This window comes from Canis aureus, chromosome 25, assembly GCF_053574225.1.
Source record: "Canis aureus isolate CA01 chromosome 25, VMU_Caureus_v.1.0, whole genome shotgun sequence".
NCBI lineage: Eukaryota > Metazoa > Chordata > Mammalia > Carnivora > Canidae > Canis > Canis aureus.
The window spans coordinates 44,163,336-44,183,439 of NC_135635.1; the positions used below are offsets into that span (position 1 = coordinate 44,163,336).

At 35.5% G+C, this 20,104-nt stretch overlaps 1 protein-coding gene across 24 annotated transcripts in view; it reads left to right on the plus strand.

Annotated features, from left to right (window-relative positions):
• The window catches only part of ERC1 (ELKS/RAB6-interacting/CAST family member 1), a 534,848-nt gene that overhangs the window by 80,900 nt on the left and 433,844 nt on the right, over positions 1-20,104 (plus strand). For all 24 annotated transcript variants that reach the window (XR_013364494.1, XR_013364495.1, XR_013364497.1 and 21 more), the window contains exon 3: positions 10,845-11,261. Coding sequence is in view for 21 of the 24 variants with exons in the window: in XM_077871590.1 (XP_077727716.1) it covers positions 10,845-11,261 (417 nt within the window). In the remaining 3 variants the exon portion in view is untranslated. The remainder of the gene's footprint in view (positions 1-10,844; positions 11,262-20,104) is intronic.

The following is a 20,104-nucleotide window of genomic DNA, read 5'->3' on the forward strand; positions in this document are numbered from 1 at the left end:
TTTTATCAAGTGTGCTTTCTAACATAGTGTCTAAATATCTTTTAGCTAAATGTATGCAGTCGATGAAGTGATGATGAAAGATTTTGTAAATATAGGCCTAAGTATTTGAATTGAAAATATGTCGTAAGTAAACTTTCTGCAAATATGGATACAGGAGTTAAATACTTGTTTGAAAATAATGGTAACAAATGTATGTTTTGGGGTTTATATGATAGAATTGATGGGAGTCAGGAAAACAAATTTATTTCCCTTTAAATACCCCATGAAGATCTATCTGGTGTTCTTATTTGTACGTCACAGTGCTGCTAAATCATGAAGCAATTTTTATGCTGTTTACTACCCAATTCATTTCTTTTGTCATTTTTCAAAAAGTTTTCATTAATTTTTAAAGATTTTTTTATCCTGTTTTATTCTATTTTTACAGAAGCACGTGTAAGAATCTTAGTCATACCTTATTTGATGATTGCCATGGAGAATATTAAAAGATTGTGAGCAGTAAATATATCTCAGTTACTTTTCAGTAAAGATTTATGATTTTATCTATAAAAGCTTTGTATTTTTATACAGTTGTTATTGTTCGTATTTTTATTCCCAGATGCCTTTTGTTCTTATCAAGTTTCTCTTTCTCTTTTTAATTACACTTTTGAAAGATTTGTTCTTGTGTAGAGAAATGCAGTTAAATTTTACATGTTAATCTTACATTTACCAGATTGCTGAACTCTTAATGATACTGGTATCTTGTATTTTTTTTTCTGTTTTCATCGTATAGTTTTGTATAATGACTGTTCATTTTTTCTAATTCTGATACCTTTCATCTTCTCATCTGATTACACTTGTTTTTAGTATTTCTGTAGTAGAGTGCTGCCTAGTGTAGTCAGTTTCATTCTGATTTGCTTAATAGTTTGATTTTTGTAGGGAAGCACGTTTAGTAAAAATCTAAGTATTGAAATAAGATGTGAATGATTTTGGTTGGTTTATTCTGGTTTACTGATGTTCTTTGTATATGTTTTATGTTGTTTTCTCCAGAGAGAATTAATTATTAATTATGTAAATAATTTTTGAGCTTCCTCTCAATTTAAAATTTTTTGGTGATGGTGTATGTGATAGCATCTTAAGCAATAGCAATGTACATGAATGTTTTTCTGTAAGACTGTAAAGTCGTGGTCTCCGTACTCAGTATCAGTCTTCCTTGCTGCTTTTCTTTCTCTAGAAAAGAAGGTGGGGGGGGGGGGAGAGAAATTCTATAGTTTCTGATCAGCTGTGGGTACATAGTGACTTCAGTGTTGACATAGCTCTGTGGGACACAGACATCAGCCCTGTCAGCTTTATGTTGTGTGCTGCAGCTGAATGTCAGCAGGGACTCCCTTCAGATAACCAAGCTGGTCGCCTCATTCATTCAGCAAAATCTACTCCCCAAAGCAGCATTGCCAGGATTAGCTGTTATCACTTTCATAGCTGATAGATATCACCTAACTCTTTGTTCTTTTTTTCTTTCTTTTTGATTCACATACCAGTATTTCAGTGACTAAATTTGAGGAGTTTGTTAACCTCATTTACCTTTTTTGCAGGTGTTTGCAACTTTTGGGTTGTGTTGTAGAGAATGAATAAAGAAGTGAATTTGATACTTGAAATGCTGCTGGAATGAACAGTATCTTTTTGGTCTCTTGTAGTTCTGTCATTGGATTAACTGCTGCGTGTTCTCAAGTTAAACATTTATGGAAGTGTTTGTTATAGGATCCCTTTGTTGGTCAATTTTACTTTTGAGATTTAAAAAAAAAAATTATTTGGATGTTATTTATAATGAAATGAATCTCTCCAGTCCCGATATTGCTTAGCATGACATTTTTACTATTATAATTTCTGGTTTGGGGTACTACCCTTTCTGTACTTCCTTTACCAATTCCTTCTTACCCTTTTCTGTCGTTCAGTTTGGCAAGTCAGAACAGGATTTCTAGAGGATAGAATAATGCCTGAGCTAAGAATGAAAGGACAGGTAGGATTTAACTGGGAGTGAAAGAGGGAAACGGCAGAAGAGACTACACGTAAATAGAGATGAAGGGCTAGATAATAAATAGTATGGCAATTTACGTAACTTAAGGTTATTTGGAATTTCTAGGACTTGTACTAAAAACGATTTATTGTTACTTGAATTATTGGGGCCATAAGATATAAAATGTACAGTTGACCCTTGAGGAATGTGGGGGTTAGGAGCACAGTTCCCTGTATAGTTGAAAATCTGCATATAACTTTGGACTCCCACCAGAATTAACTATTAATAGCCTTCTGTTGACTAGAAGCTGTACTGATAAATAAAAAGTCAATTACATATTTTTTGTATGTTGTATGTTTTATACACCGTGTTCTTAAAGCAAGGAAGAGAAGAGAAAATATTATTAAGGAAATCATGAAGAAGAGAAAATGTGTTTATATTTATAGTACTGTTCTGTTCATTGAAAATAATCCATGTATAAGTGGACCCAGGCTGTTCAAACCCATGTTGTTCATTCAAGGGTCAACTATATTTTGACCTTAGGATTTCTCTGTTTTGATAGCATTTTCACTTATTCTTTAACTTCCAGTCTAGGTTGTACTTGGGTAAAGATAGATGTTCTAATATTTCCTGGATTCAGTAGCAAAGAGTAGCTGCTAGACTTTTAGTATAATTGCCCGTTCATTTTCTTGACTGTCTTTTTTTTTAGAGGAGAATCAGCTCAAAGTAAGTGGGTAAGAAGGTTAAACAATTTTAATATATCCATTTGAATTCTATGTGGTTGTTTCTTGCATTGTAGTGTATCTTTTGCTGGTGTTAGCCTGAGAACTTGGTTTTGGTTTAATATTTGCTACACAGAAAATAAATCCTTATCATCAACTGAAAGAATAGTAAGTTGATGATTAGAAAAAATGAATTACCTTAGAGACTCTCCCACTGTCTCAGTGTCTGAGATTCAGACTGATTAAATTACTCACCAACTTCCTTCTAAAATGATAGAAATTAGAATACTATCTTTTCATATTAAAGATTCATGAATCTATTCATAGTCCTCTCTAATAGGTTCCAAATTTCATTTGAATATATTGTATGTAGAATGAGTGCTTTACATGTATGTGTTCCACTTCTCTCCTGAATATTGTTTTTTTTTTTTAAATCAGTAGTCCTGTTCAGAAAAACTGTCCATTTATTTTTCTACCCAATTTAGTGTCTGTCATATACAAAAGGATATAAACAGATTACCATATTTATGGGAAGATACACAAAACAATTACCAAGGAACAAATCCACAGTAATAAATTGTTGTTTATCCACATCCACTCATGTGTACATGGTTTATTGTAGGCCAACTTGCCAGGAAAGAAGCTATGTGAATTCATACCTCTCATAATAAGGTCAAGCAAACATTACAGAGCTGACAGAACCATGTTGCATATTGTTCTTAATTTTTTTTTAAGATTTTATTTATTTATTCATAAGAGACACACAGAGAGAGGCAGAGACACAGGCAGAGGGAGAAGCAGGTTCCCTGTGGGGGAGCCGGATATGAGACTCCATCCCAGGATCCCGGAAGCATGCCCTGAGCTGATGGAAGACGTTCAACCACTGAACCACTCAAGCATCCTGCATATTGTTCTTAATTTAAAATTTGTAACAGGGTAGTGCCAGTGAGTGAGTGTGTCTGTGTAACTATTGTGTTTTATCAATTTCTAAGCTTTATTTTTGGACAAGAACTCTATGTGCTTTGTATAGAACTAAAAGTATGAAAGATTCTTGTTGACTCTTGATTATCTGAATATGCTTTGCTTTGGATCAAACATGAATAAATCTAGGGGTGCTTGCCTGGCTTAGTCAGTGGAGCATGTGACTCTTGATCTCAGGATTGTGTGTTCAAATGCCACATTGGGTGTAGAGATTACTTAAAAAAAAATAACAGACACAACACGAATAAATCTAGGGTATATAGTTAACATTTTTTGTTAGGATTGTGTTATGTATTTTGGATAGTAATGTGATGGTACAGAGTAGAACTTCATATAGCCTGAGGAAGCTGTAAGCTTTACTCAGATGACTTCAGTAAGAGTAATCATAAGCTGTTTTGCATCTTACATGGGTAAAGTTACTTAATGTATACATTTACATGATTCAGAAAAAAATGTTCTTAATTTAACATAATATGGTGCAATACTGGCACTTTTTCTAACTGGTCATCTTGACAAATAGTGCATAGAGTTCTCCATGATGTATTGTTTGTAATGATGACCATGTTCTTGTACCCATAATACAGTGGTACCCCCTTTATATGGTTTTGCTTTCTGTGGTTTCAGTTACTGGTGCTCACTGGCAGTCCAGAAGCAGACCTCTTTTTCCTTCTAACTTACTGTTGGAAGGTCACTTAATAGCCTAACACTACCTCACAGTGCCTGAGTCATTTACCTTACTTTAGGTTGTCACATTTTATCATCTCACATCATCACCAAAAGGTTGAATACAGTACAATGAAGTGTTTTGAGAGAGAGAGAGATCACAGTCACATAACTTTTATTACAGCATATTTTATTGTAGTTTTTTTTGTTAATCTCTTACTATGCCTAATTTGTAAATTAAATTTTAACATGGGTATGTATTATTGGAAAAAAACATAGGGTATATAGGATTTGGTACTATCCATAGTTTTAGGCATCCACTGAGGGTCTTGGAACATATTCCTTGTGGAAAAGTGGGGGGACTACTGTATTTTTTTTCTAAGTAAAAATAGCTCTAGACTACAAAGTTCTGTCATTTTAGAAATCAGGATAAACTGTACTAAAGTGTTCTGTTGTTCCAAGAAACTGAAGATTATATTTGGGAAGTTCTGCCTCATGGGAGTTTTTGATATTTATCTAAAATATATTGTATGAAGGGTTGTGATCTCTTTGTAGTTTTTGCATATAGATGTATTTTTTCTAATAAAAGTCATAGTCCCTGTCAGAGATTTAAGAATTTTCATTACTAGGGGCATCTGAGTGGCTCAGTGGTTGAGTGTCTGCCTTTGGCTGAGGTCGTGATCCTGGGATCGAGTTTTGCATCAGGCTCCCTGCGGGGAACCTTCTCCCTCTGCCTGTGTCTCTGCCTCTCTCATGAATAAATAAAATCTTTTTAAAAAAAGAATTTTCATTACTGTTGTTCACAGTATCCTCTCATTTCATTGAGATATAGCGTGGCATAATTATAGCACAATCCTTGAAGTAAATTTTAAGCAGTTACTTTACCAGTCTTTCCAGATCAACTGAATGTCAGAGTGAAAATGGTAAGTGTTGGTCTAGCATTTGGAATGTGAGAAGTGTGAGATTGTTTTGGAGAGTGTCATTAGCAGAATTCTCAAATAGAAATTCTGCTAATGTCTTACAACCAAGATCTTTCCACTAAATTCAATATATCTGTTTTTGGTTAATCATTATAAATGTCTGAGATGTGCAGGTTTACTCATTTTATCATCTGTATGATTATGCTGGAGAAGGAGTAGCCTGGCTTCTAGCCTGCTGCTTCTTTCTTCTCCCAAGGGAGTTGGCAAGAATTTTTTATAAAGTAAAGCTAGTTTGAATGTAGTCTAAAGTAGGGATGTTGATTCCTATTTCAGTGGAGAAAATTGCTGTGTAGCTTTGTAGGCTACCAGTTAGACCATCGTTTTGTTTGTTTCATAGTACAATGGGTGCAAGCAGAGGTGAAGAAGTAGTAGCTGTATTTATTCTCCAAAATGATAATTGCCACAGTAAATTTAACCATAAGTGCTGAAGTATATGTGAGGCTGTTATCTGTAGTCAGCATCTGTTTCTCCTGACTTGAAAGGAGGAAGGAGGAAGGAAAGGAAGGAAAGGAAGAACAGTTGTACCTAGAAATCAGGTTCATTGTTGACTTTGACTTCTGATAATTTCCATTGGGATAAATTTACTCAGACTTTATCTGGGTTTTTTGACTTCCAGAAGTAAAGAAGGAAACTAGGATTGATCATAGTCCTCAGATAATTATTAACACTTTGCATATCTTTTTATTAAGGATTTTGAGCTCTTTTTTTTTCGCCTAAAGATTTATTTATTTATTTATGATAGACAGAGAGAGAGAGAGAGAGAGAGACACAGGCAGAGGGAGAAGCAGGCTTCATGCTGGGAGCCTGACGCGGGACTCGATCCCGGGACTCCAGGATCACGCCCTGGGCCAAAGGCAGGCGCTAAACCGCTGAGCCACCCAGGGATCCCTGGATTTTGAGCTCTTAACAACTGTTAAGAATCTTTACAGATTTTGACAGTTAAATGCATTTAAAAAATCTAGTTCCTGAATGAAAGTATCTGACAATTTTATTTTGTTTTCTTAAAGATTTTATTTATTTATTCATGAGAGACAGAGAGAGAGGAGGTAGAGACACAGGCAGAGGGAGAAGCAGGCTCCATGCAGGGAGCCCAATGTGGGACTCGATCTTGGTGCCCCAGGATTATGCCCTGGGCTGAAGGCAGGCGCCAAACCGCTGAGCCACCCAGGCATCCAATGATAATTTTATTATAAGTTTATTCTTGGTAAGAAAGAAAGCTTTTCAAAAGTTTGAAGATTACCAGAGTTGAAAATTCACTATTTCCTAAACATAATAGAAAAACCAGGAATGATAAAAGAAACAGCTGATATATTTGCACTTAAAAAAAAATCTGTAATAGTCAGCATAAACTTTGTTAAAAGAAAAATGACAGACTTGGCAATATATTTGTAACATACACAGCAGGCAACAGTTATTTAATCCACTTAGAAAAATAACAAAATGGGCAAAGAACAAGAACAGATGAGTCACAAGGGAAGGAATATAAGGTGCTGGTAAATATGTGGATAGTCAACCATGCTTATAATTCAAGAAATACCAGTAAAAGAAGTACCCAGAATTTTCAAATGTGTGGGAAATGGGCATTCCCAGGTGTCATTTGGTGTAAGTTTAAGTGTATACAGACACTTTTAGAGATAATTTGTAATATATATCAAAATTATAATTGCATATCCTCCAATTTAGCAGTTCTGCCTTTGAGAATTTATCCCCAGGAAAAATTGGGATACATGTACAAAGATACACATGAAGGTACCTGTTCTAATAGTGAAAACCGACCTAAATATTTATCAGTAGTCATAAATAAATTATTCAATATCTATACATTGGAATTTTATGGCAGGCCTAATTTTTTCCTCATTTTTTAATTGTTGTAAAATACATCTTACATTTACCATCTTAACTATTTTTCAGATGTATAGTCACTGGCATAAAGTACATATGTTGTTGTGCAAACATTACCACCATCCATCTCTAGAACTCATTTCATCCTGTAGAACATGAATCTTCATATCTGTTAAACAGTGACTACCCATCCCCAACCCCCACTTTTTCCAGGTCCTGGCAGCCTCTCTTCTACTTTCTGCATCTATAAATTTGACTACTCTAGATACCTCATGTAAGTGGAATCATATAATATTTGTCTTTTGTGGCTGATTTATTTAGCACGATCAAGTTTCCTCCGTGTTGTAGCATATTAGAATTTCACTCTTTTTTAAGTTTGAAATATATTATAGACATTTTTTAAATTTAATTTTTGAGTGGGTAGTACTTCTGTTTAGTTCAAATTCAAGAGGAAGGTTGGGAGGAGAGAAGATGGGAAGCGATTGCTAATTGCATGGGATTTCTCTAAGGGGTGATGGAAGTGTTCTAGAATCAGTAGTGTTTGATGTAGAACTTTCACTATGTTGAAAACCACTGAATTGTACACTTAAAACAGGTGAACTCTATGGTATGTGAATTGTATTTCAGTAAAGCTGTTACTAAAAAAATTTTAATGTCAATTATATTACAGTTAAAAAAAATTAACTGAATTTACAAAGGAATAGAATAAATTTCTAGTAAAGTGTTTTTACAAGTTGTCTCTCAACTACTCTAGTTTTACTTTTTTTTTTTTTAAAAAATTGTTTTTTTATTAGAGAGTTAGATAGGGAAGGGCAGAGGGAGAGGAAGAGAGAGAATCCCAGGCAGGCTCCACACCCAACATAGAGCTAATTGCAGGGCTCGATCTCATTATCCTGAGATCATGACCCAAACTGAAAGTAAGAGTTAGATGCCCCCCCCCCCCCAAAAAAAAAGAGTTAGATGCCCAACCGAGTCACCCACCGGCCCTCTAGTTTTGCTTTTTTTGTTGTTTTTTAAAGATTTTATTGGCAACCCGGGTGGCTCAGTGGTTGAGTGCTGCCTTCAGCCCAGGGCCTGATCCTGGAGACCTGGGATCAGGATCGAGTCCCACATCAGGCTCCCCACATGGAGCCTGTTCCTCCCTCTACCTTGTGTCTCTGCCCCCGCCCCCCGTGTCTGTCAGGAATAAATAAATAAAATCTTTTAAAAAAAGAAAGATTTTATTTACTCCTGAGAGACAGAGAGAGAGAGAGAGAGACCAGAATACAGGCAGAGGGAGAAGCAGTCTCCCTGTGGGGAGCCTGATTCGGGACTCGGTCCCAGATCCCAGGATCATGACTTGAGCCAAAGGCGGACGCTCAACCACTGAGCCACCCAGGCGTCCCCAGTTTTACATTTTTAAAAAAATTATTTCTTGTGTATCTTTTCAGAAATATTTTTATTTCTTATAAGTCATTTTTTATTTATAGTAAATAGTAAATATTCCTCCCTTTTAATGTAAGTGATAGTAAATTGAACATGGTGTTCTGCACCAAAGCAGACATCTCTGAGGTCTGTTTCTTTTATTTTTTGGTAAAAAGGTTTTTTTCTTTAAATTATAAAAGGTTTACATGGTTAGTTAGTATAGAAAAGTATGAAGAGAAATGTAAGAGCTATCCATACCCAGAGATAGTTATTGCTAATTGTTTATATTCTTTTACACTTTTCTCTGCATGTATATATACTCTTTTAAAAATTAGAATTGAGATCATCCTAAACTTGATATTGTGAAGTCTGCTTTTTTACACTTAATATATTATGACCATAGTTTTCAAGCAGTAAATATAAATCTGCATTGTTATTTTATTTTATTTTTTTTTACGGTTGCATAGTATTAAACTATGTGGGCATTTCTCATTTACTCATCATCTATTAATATCTGTTTAGGTTTTATCTAATTTTGTCACTATGATAAACAAGAATGAGTATCTTTGTATGTACACCTTTGTACCCTTGCCAGATAATTTGAGATGTTTACTACCCTGCTATTTTGCAGTCTGCCAAATTTTTTCAATATGTGTTTTAAAATATAAACTACAAAGATTTCCACAATATTATTAACTCTGAAAAGATGGTGCAGGTGTTTAAATCCTTATTTACTTTTAAATATGGGGAAATCTGAAATGCAGAAAGTGGCATTGCGTCTAACATTGCATAGCAGTTAGTGTGAGAGCTGGCACTAAAACTCATGTCTTCTGATTGTAGGTTAGTGTTTTTTCCATTGTGGCACACTGCCAGTCCTTAAATACCTTCAATACAAGGAGTGATTTTGTTGTTGCTTCTTCATTTTTAAAAATATGATTCTTGTGATACACTTTTAGAATCCTTGTATAATGTGCTGCAGTTTTCCATTCAGATTAAAGGTTCATATACCTTCATTGGGGAGTACAGGCTAAAGATATGCCCTCCCAGACATTTTGTAGTTTATCTGCATTAACATCTTCATGTAATTGTTCATCTATATCATTATCTTTGTATGAAAAGCTCAGAAAAAAAAAATTCTGTAGTCTGTCCTCTTCCCCTCCCCGCACCTTTTGAAAGCTTGAAGTTATTTTCTCTGGGTAGTACTAGTTTCAGTTGGGCTGGGAGAATAGCTTTGGTTTCAGTGACAGCTCCATCATTTACTGTGTGATCTTGGGCAAGTTACTTAAATCTCTGTAAGACTAGTGTCATCATCCATAAAATCAAAATAATAGTACATGTGTCATGAAGATTAAATGAATTAACACACAAAAAGTGCTTGGCACAATTTGGCATGTAGATACTACTCATTAAACATTAGAATTATTTAATGTGTGAATTTAAGTCCTTAAAAGTCATTTTGTGTTTTGATATCCTTTGTATTTTTTGATGAAACTTTTTTTAAACTTTTAATTTTTTTATTATTTGTTCATTTATTTTTAAGATTTTATTTATTTATTCATGAGAGACAGAGAGAGAGAGAGGCAGAGACACAGGCAGAGGGAGAAGCAGGCTCCATGCAGGGAGCCCAATGTGGGACTTGAACCTGGGTCTCCAGGATCACACCCTGGGTCAAAGGCAGGCGCCAAACCGTTGAGCCACCCAGGGATCCCTGATGAAACGTTTTAAAAAAATTTGAGACAAAGCATACACAAACATGAGACAGAGGGAGAGGGAGAGAGAGAGAGAATTTCAAGCAGACTCCTTGCTGAGTGGGTTATCTTAAGTGGATCTCACAACCCTGAGTTCCATGACCTGAGTTGGATGGTCAGTTGAGCCATCCAGACACCCATTTCGATTAAACTTTTATATGATGTATTTGTATTCCTGTAGATTTCCTCTTCTTCTTTCCTCCCCTCCCCTTTAATTCTATGTAATACATTCTATTGATTTGGAATAATATATTTTGTCATGGCTTATGCAAAAGGAGGAGCTGCCATACTTATCTTATTTCCTGTTGGGAGTAAACACATGTTAAGTAACTGAGATTTTATAGATTATCTCAATCATTTTTTAAGACAATGTAAAACAGAATAATGTGAATCCTAATTTATTCAGGTTTCTGAGAGCTGTGGTAGCTACTTTGTGGCTTTCCCAATCTGCTTCTTTTTTTTCTACTTGAGATGGAAAGCTGATTTGGGTTTTTCTCTTTTGTCTTGGTTCTAGCACATGCAAATGACAATCCAGGCTCTCCAGGATGAATTGCGGATCCAGAGGGACTTGAACCAGCTCTTTCAGCAAGATAGTAGCAGTAGGACTGGTGAACCTTGTGTGACAGAACTGACTGAGGAGAACTTTCAGAGGCTACATGCTGAGCACGAGCGGCAGGCCAAAGAGCTGTTCCTCCTTCGAAAGACTTTGGAGGAAATGGAGCTGCGTATTGAGACTCAGAAGCAAACCCTAAATGCTCGGGATGAATCCATCAAGAAACTTCTGGAGATGTTGCAGAGCAAAGGGCTTTCTGCTAAGGCTACCGAAGAAGACCACGAGAGAACAAGACGACTGGCAGAGGCAGAGATGCACGTGCACCACCTAGAGAGCCTTTTAGAGCAGAAGGAAAAAGAGAACAGTATGTTGAGAGAGGTGAGTGACTGAGTTTTTGGTGTTAAGACTTACTGATTGTCTTTTTTTCCCACTGATTAGTCAGCATCTTGGCTTAGATAAATTTATATGTTCTACTGAGTTAGTGGAGAGAATTTCTTCTTTGGTATTTAAGTGCTTCACTGATTTCTATTCTGATTTGCTCTCTTGCACGAAATGGCATTGACTGGTATATATACTGGCTTACTAACTTTCTGGGTCTCCACCAGCCCCCATTTGGTTTCTGTATACTCACTTTGTTGCGAGAGGGGCACAGAATATTCGTTGTTACTTCTTGATGTGTTCATAAAACCAGAATTTTATGAACAAAACCAGAATCAGAGTATCTATTATTTAATTTTAGAATATTTCTTTTTTTTTTTTTAAGATTTTATTTATTTATTTATAGAGACACAGAGAGAGTATGAGAGGCAGAGACACAGGCAGAGGGAGAAGCAGGCTCCATGCAGAGAGCCCGACATGGGACTTGATCCAGGGTATCCAGGATCACGCCCCGGGCTGCAGGCGGCGCCAAACCGCTGCACCACCGGGGCTGCCTAATTTTAGAATATTTCTACGAGAAAGTAAGTGGTTACCTCAGTTTAGGTGTGCTTGTATAGTCCTTGACAGTAGTAATGGATGTTTGCCCTGTGGTTTCCATGGGGACTTGTTTTGCTATTAAAGATATATAGTAAAAATCATTTGCTGCCACGGAGGCACAGTGAGAAAGAATGATATAGAGACACACTGCATTTGCTTTTTGTAGAGGAAACTCAGACTTTAGCTGACCACTGTGACTGTTGATAATTTTTCACTTTTTTAGATAATGATTGATTTTAAGAAATTAAAAATGAAAAATTCATCTTGCATTAAAAAGTTGACAGCTATAATTCTCTATGTGTGATCAGAGACTTCAACCATTTGGGTAAGGAAAAAAAATCTCAGAACGTGTTAGTACCAGACTAAATGAAATATGAGGAAAGAGTTAAAAAAATGGAATATTCCCAGAATAGCAAAATAGCAACTTTAAGAGGATATTTCTAATTTTGAAGTTCTATAACTTTTCCTTTTGTAAAAAGTCTGGAATGTTTCGGGGATCCCTAGGTGGCTCAGCTGTTTAGTGCCTGCCTTGGGTCCAGGGTGTGATCCTGGAGTCCCGGGATCAGGTCCCACATCGGGCTCCCTGCATGGAGCCTGCTTCTCCCTCTGCCTGTGTCTCTGCCTCTCTCTCAGTCTGTGTCTCTCATGAATAAATAAATAAAATATTTTTTAAAAAATCTGAAATATTTATTAACAGTGAGGACATTTTAGTTTTGATAAAGGGGAAATTCTGAATTTTTTAAAAACATGATTTTGTTACACAGTAAATTCACTGTAGGTTATTGTAGTAAAATTAGAAAATAGATTAGCGAAAAATAAAAACCCCAGGTATCATTACCTAGTGATAACTATTGTGTGTGTATATATACATATACACACATGCATATATATACATATATATACAATGTATATAATTGTATGTTGTATGTATATGTTCATGCTTATAATGCATAATATACATATGCGCAATATATATACTATATATGTATAAGTGATCATTTTTATTATGTATACATTCTATCTTTCTTTTCTTTAGAAAGATAGAATACTAGGGGCGCCTGGGTGGCTCAGAAGGTTGACTGTCTTTTTTTTTTTTTTTTAACATTTTATTTATTTATTCATGAGAGATACACAGAAAGAGGCAGAGACACAGGCAGAGGGAGAAGCAGGCTCCCTGCATGCAGCCTGATGCAGGATTCGATCCAAGAGCCTCGGGATCACTCGCTGAGCCAAAGGCAGATGCTCAACCACTGAGCCACCCAGGTGCCCCAAGCATCTGACTCTTGTTTTTGGCTCGGGTCATGATCTCAGGATTGTGCGCTTGGTGGGGAGTCTGCTTGGGATTCTCTCTTTCTACCCCATCCCACCTTGCATGTGCTTGCTTGTGCTCTCTCTCTCTCTCAAATGAATAAGTAAATCTTAAAAAGATAGAATGCTATCCATTAGTATTATCTGATATTACTTTCTGTGATGATGAAAATGTTTTGTATCTGTTTGTTCATTATGGTAGCCACTAGTCACATGTGCCTATTGAGCCCTTGAAATGTGGCTATGACTGAGGAACTGAATTTTAAATTCTATTTAAATATAATTAATCAATTTTAAATTATCTACATGCAGCTAGTGGCTACTATATTAGTGCATGTATGCATAATGCAATGTCACCCACTTTTCTTAATAATTTGTTTTGACCACCTTTCTTTTGTCAGGTACATGTGGAATTTTATAATTTCAGATGAATTTATAAAGTTCCATTATATTTATTTGAATACCTTTTAATGTTGAAAATTTAGACCATATTATATTTTTAGTATTATAAAACTGTATGTCACTGAATGTCATTCATCTCTGTACATTAAATTTTGTGTTTAGGATAAATTCCTAGAAATGAATTTGCTTAAAGTGTGTGTACATTTTGAAACGGAATAATCTTAACTTCCAGAGTGATTGGATCAGTTTATCTTCCCAGCAGCATAGAATGTGTTTACTTTACTTTATGGCCTGGCCATAGAACACTGTTAGAGAAGTTGTAATAATCTTAGCATGCAATATGAAATCTATGTCAGTATTGTGAATTTTGAATATTATGTTTATAGTGCTTCTGTTCTGAATATCTTGAGATATGCCCATTTATTTATTTAAAATTTTATTATATTATTTATTTTATTTAAATTTTTATTTTATTTCTTTTCTTTTCTTTAAAGATTTATTTATTTAGGGACATCTGGGTAGGTCAGTGTTGAGCATCTGCTTTTGGCTCAGGGCGTGATCCCAGGATACCAGGATTGAGTCCTGTATCAGGCTCCCCACAGGGAGCCTGCCTCTCTCTCTGCCTATGTCTCTGCTCTTTCTCTATGTCTCTCATGAGTAAATAAATAAAATCTTAAAAAAAAGATTATTTATTTGAGAGAGCACATGAGCAGGATGGGCAGAGGGAGAGGGAGTGAGAATCTGAAGCAGGCTCTGCACGGAGTACAAGCTTCATGTGGGGCCCGATCTTATGACCCTGAGATCATAATGTAAGCTGAAACCAAGAGTTGGAGGCTTCACTGACTGAGCCATCAGGCACCGTTATTTATTTAAAATTTTAAACTGAAGTAGAGTTGACATACAATGTCATGCTATTTTCAAGCGTACAATATTGATGATTTGATAGTTCTATATATAATGAGCTATGCTCACCAACGAGTGTAGCTACCATTTGTCAATGTACAATGCTATTACAATACTATTGACTATACTTCCTATGCTGTATCTTTTATCCTTGTGATTTATTCATTTCATAACTGGAAGCCTGTATCTTCCACTCCCTTTTACCCATTTTGCCTATCCCCCTGACCCATCTCCCCTCTTGCAACCATCAATTTGTTGTCTATATTTACAGGACTGTTTCTGCTTTTTGCTTTTTCATTTATTTTGTTTTTTAGATTCCACAGATAAGTAAGATCATATGGCATTTGTCTCACTTTATCTCACTTAGCATAATACCCTCAAGGTCTAACCATGTTGTCATAAGTGGCGAGATCACATTCTTTTTTATTGTATTTAATTTTGAGTTTTGGAGTTAATAGGTGGTGAATAGTTAAGGATTGTAAAAAGCTACATTAGTATTCTGGCAGAGAACAATCAGATATGATGAATTTGAAAAACTAGTGGGAAGGAAAAATGAATTTAAGACCAATTTTCAAATAACAAGCTCTACAAATATTAAGTCCCGCTTATGTATGTAATGTAGAAAGAAATATAGGCCTTGTCAGTCATACCAACACACAATTCCAGTTGCCATTAGTAACAGCATCATTTTATAGGAGAAACAGTCATGTGAATTAAAATTATTTAAGAGCAAGTGGAAATGACTGCTTCAGAAACAAATGTTATTCTTTTTCTTAAAGATTTATTTACTTATTTTAGAGAAAGAGAGCATGAGTGGGGGAGGCAGAATGAGAAGTAGAGAGAGGGAAAGAAGCAGACTCCCTATTGAGCACGAGGCCCTAAGCAGGGCTTGATCTCACAACCCTGAGTTTATGACCTGAGCAAAATCAAGAATCAGATACTTAACTGGCTGAGCCTCCCAGGTACCCCTGGAACCAAATGTAAAAAAAAAAAGAAAAAAAAAAATGTTTAGCATTCTTGTTTTCTTTTCTGTTTCTATTTACCTTCAAGACTTAGATCAAATTTCAGTTCTTCTGTAAAGTTTTCCTTGTGCAGCTCTATACATATATGTAGATGAACCAAACATATTATAATGTATTTATATTTACATGTATGCTTCTACCTCATTCACTTAATCTTTTACATCAAAGATAAATTTTTAAAAAGATTTTATTTATTTTTATTTTTTGGGAGGAGAGTGTGTGAGTTTGGGGGGTTGAGGATAGGTGAAGTGGCAGAGAGAACCTTAAGCATGGAGCCTGATGTGGGGCTTAATCTCGGGGCCTTGAGATCATGACCTGAGCCAAAATCCAGTCAGACACTTAACTGACTGAACCATTCAGGCATCCCACCAAAGATAAATGTTTTATAAAAACCTTTATTTTGCTTGTGTCTAACAAATACATAGTGGGTACTCAAGAAATGTTAGTTGTATAAGTTGAAATGTAGGTAAAAAAGTTAAACCTGAAACTTATAGGAAGTATAGTGTTTTGAGGTTTTTCCCCCGTGGTGTGACCACTAGGTACTAAAAACTGATGAAGGTTTCAAAACAAATTAAATCCCAAAGCTAGTTTTGCTTATGAATTCAGTTATATGTATTATAAATAAAATATTAGCAGATAGAGTGAGCATTATGATAAAATGATAAGACTCCAATCAAAAGGAGTTTATTCCTGGAATACCAGAATGCCTCAATATATCATACACAGTTATAATTTGTATTAGGTAAAAGGAATAGTGAACCTTGTGGTATTTGATGACTGTTTCAAGGGTATTAGATAAAATGTTGCAGACAAAAAAAAAAAACGTTGCTGACATTTTCATTTTCTTTGAAAATAAAATGAACTAAAAATAATTGAATGTTACTTTTATGATAAGATTTAAATAAATAATAACATAATACAGATATCTTATAAACATATTTCAAACTAACAGCATCAAGCTTACTGTGACATACTGGACATACTTCATGCCCATTGAAGTTAGAGATCAAAGATGACTGTTCATTAGTGTTTAACATTATTTTGGAAGTATTAGGTCATGAAATTAGATAAGGAAATGGAATACATAATATCAGTAATGGTAATGGAGAGGCTGGGCTAAGTTTTCATTATAGTATAGATAGAAATATTAATATAAAGATGTCACTTTACCCTAAATCTGTAAATTTAACATAATCACAGTTGGGAATGATTTTGAAACATGTCCTAATGATACTGTTGTTTATTTGCAAGAAGAACAGTGTAGGAACACTTGCTTAAACAGATCATGATGCACATATTTTAAACCCGATGTTATTAAAATGTGTGGCACTGGCAAAGCAATAGATACCTAGATCAATGAAATAGAATGGAATCCAGAAGTAATGCAGTTTTCAGTATATGATGGATGTTTTGAAATAGCGGCCATCCATTTGGAAAATAGTTATTGCGTCATAATTTTTTTTACTTCGTCTAAAATTTAATTTGAAAGTTTTTTTAAATAAAAATAAAAAAAGAAAAAGAAAATATAGGTCAAAAGCTTTTTCTTTTTTAAAGATTTTATTATTTACTCATGAGAGATGCAGAGGGAGAGGCTGAGATATAGGCAGAGAGAGAGAGAAGTGGGCTCCATGCAGGGAGCCCGATGTGGGACTTGATCCACGGACTCTGGGATCACACCCTGGGCTGAAGGTAGGTGCTCAACCACTGAGCCACCCAGGCATCCCTAAGTCAAAAGCTTTTAATATAATCTTGAGATAGGAAAGAATCTTTCATTGCCATAGTAAGAAACCTTAAAGAATTAAATTTGTGTATGTTAGAAAATACAGTTAACAAAAGTTAAAGTGATAATTTGGAGTAAAGCTTGGCTAAACTAATACATAAAGATTGTTTCTAAAGATTGTTTCTAAAACAATAAGAGGCCCTTGGTACCGTGTTTCCTTTCTCATTATTCAACAAATATCTGTTGAGCTTCTGATAGGTGTTTGATCTAGGGATAAGCATGGGGTATACATTTTTCATGTCAGCACACATGGACTCTGCCTTCTTAGAATTTAAAAATCTGGTGGGAGACAGTTAACTGATAATTATGAGATGAACTACATGATTGGGTGGAGTCTAATTATGTTTGGGGGAGGGCATTTCTGTAAATAGAATAAGCATTTTTGAGGTGGTGCTCCATAAGGGAGACCTGAAGAAAGACAATGAGAAACTCTTGCTGAGCATTTGGATAAAATAATTTCATGAAGAAAGGTTAACAGTTTCAGAAGGTCTGATAGGAAGGAATTTTGAGGGCTCAACAAGATGGCTGGAGGGCAAAAGCAAATTGTATAAGGTGAAGGCTGGCATCAGATGACAGGTTGAAGAGGTAGCCAGGGCCAAGTACATTCCTTTCATTCATCAATGTTTACTGGGCACTAACCAGGTGCAGAGCAGTCGGGAAATAGTGAAGGAAACCTGCCCTCTAGGAGGCAAGCACTTGCCTTCATGATCCTTGCAGGTAAATGCATCTGTTATACTCAAAGTGCAAGAAGAATCCATTCCGGTGTTTAATCAGGGGAATGTTAGGGTCTAGTTTGCCTTTTATAGTTTACTCTGGTTGTGTTGAGAATGAGTGGGGGAGGGAGAGTCAAATGTGAATAGGATAGTCTAATACAAACTTAACAGCTCTCATCTAGGTTAGGTGAGTGGCGACTTGAAATGACCATTGCATGGGCAGCCCCTGTGGCGCAGCGGTTTAGCGCCGCCTGCAGCTCAGGGCGTGATCCTGGAGACCCTGGATCGAGTCCCACGTAGGGCTCCCTGCATGGAGCCTGCTCCTCCCTCTGCCTGTGTCTCTGCCTCTCTCTAGCTGTGTCTCTATGAATAAATAAATAAAATCTTTAAAAAAAAAAAAAAAGAAATGACCATTGCACATTATATCAAGAAAGTCAAAAAGAATTGTGAGCTGGCAACACCAGGATGTCCATAGGTTTTGTTATTTATTGGACTTATTGTCCATCTTTTAAAAAAAAATCAGTATTTCTTCAATTCTAAGACTCACTGTTTTTCTTATTTAAATAATATGGAATTGAGGGATCCCTGGGTGGCGCAGCGGTTTGGCGCCTGCCTTTGGCCCAGGGCGCGATCCTGGAGACCCGGGATCGAATCCCACATCAGGCTCCCGGAATTGAGTTAAATCTTACCCTTGATGGCATCTCACAGTCTGTCAGCGAGGCAGTAGTTGTGCTGGATTTGTTTGTACTTTCACAGACAGTACCTGTTCCTTTTGTTACCACTTTAGTTGAGGGTGTGAACATTGTTGGTATTTCTCATGTTAACTTTAATTGTTGGTCAACATGTCATCAGTAATATGCGGTGAATTGGCATTGAAACCAAGGTTACTGGCATGGAGAAAGTTATAAAAACAGTTCAAAATGATATATAATTAAACTGTAGTTAAATAAGTAGAAGAGAATTCACAGTCAGTATAAAATAAAAATTTTGAATGATAAAGCTTTGTGTCATGATTTATTTGGAAGTATTTTTTTCCCTTTCTTTCCATTACATAAAACAGTGGTATCTACTACAATCAATGGCATCTTAGATTTGATGAAATACAGTAACATTATAATGGCATTTATATCTGATAGTTTTTGTGATTAGATTTCCATTTTATGAAAATGGTTCTGTAGATAACAGATAATAATTCCCCCAAATAAAAGCCAAAGAAGAAAAAAATAAGTTTAAGCATCGTATTTTGTTTGTACTGAAATTACATTTTTATGGGACTGCTGATTGTTAAATTTTATATTGTTTACTGTAATACTTTTCCTTTGGTTGATAGAAGAGTGAAGACATTTATTGGACAAGTATTGAACCATAGTCAGGACTTGTCTTGGCCAGTTCTTGGGGCTTTAGCATACAGAGTTTTAACAAGCTTTATAGGTAATTCTGTTATACACCAAAATTTGAGACCCGAGTTTGGGTTCTCAGTCTATTGGCAGAACATACCAAGTTGGCAATGGAATTTTTTGCATCTGCATTCCATGTACATACCCAACAGGCCAAATAAATAATATATTTGATGCCTGTATATGCTCTGAATTTTAAAAATGTAGATGTGGTAAATAAAGTATAAATTTGTTTTAAAACATTATATTCATGCTAGTTTTTGTCTCTAATATTTCAATCAACAAACCTTGTTAAGCATAACTGCTATGATGTTGGAGTTTACAGGAATCTTTGAAGTTGAAAGCACTAATATTTGACAAGGTTCTATGCTAGGAATTCTGAATCTAACTAATATATCTGAGGAATACCTATTGTTATCATTGGCAGTTGTGTAAAGTGTAAGAGAAGATAGAAAAAAGAGAGAAGAGAAAAAATAGAAACAGTAGACAAAGCATAGGAAGAATTAAAAAAAAAGAGGGGATCCGAAGTTTGTTGCTCTGAAAGTGATTTTGGGAAATATAGATAGTTCCATACCTTTTTTAGGTTATTCTTCCCTCTTTTCTTGTGTCATTTGTGCCCATTTCCATTTTGACAAGAAAATCACGTTTTCTAGAGTAATGCCATTAGAGATGGTAAAGGGTTAAAGTATAATGGTGTCTGACAGACACAACAGCGAGGATT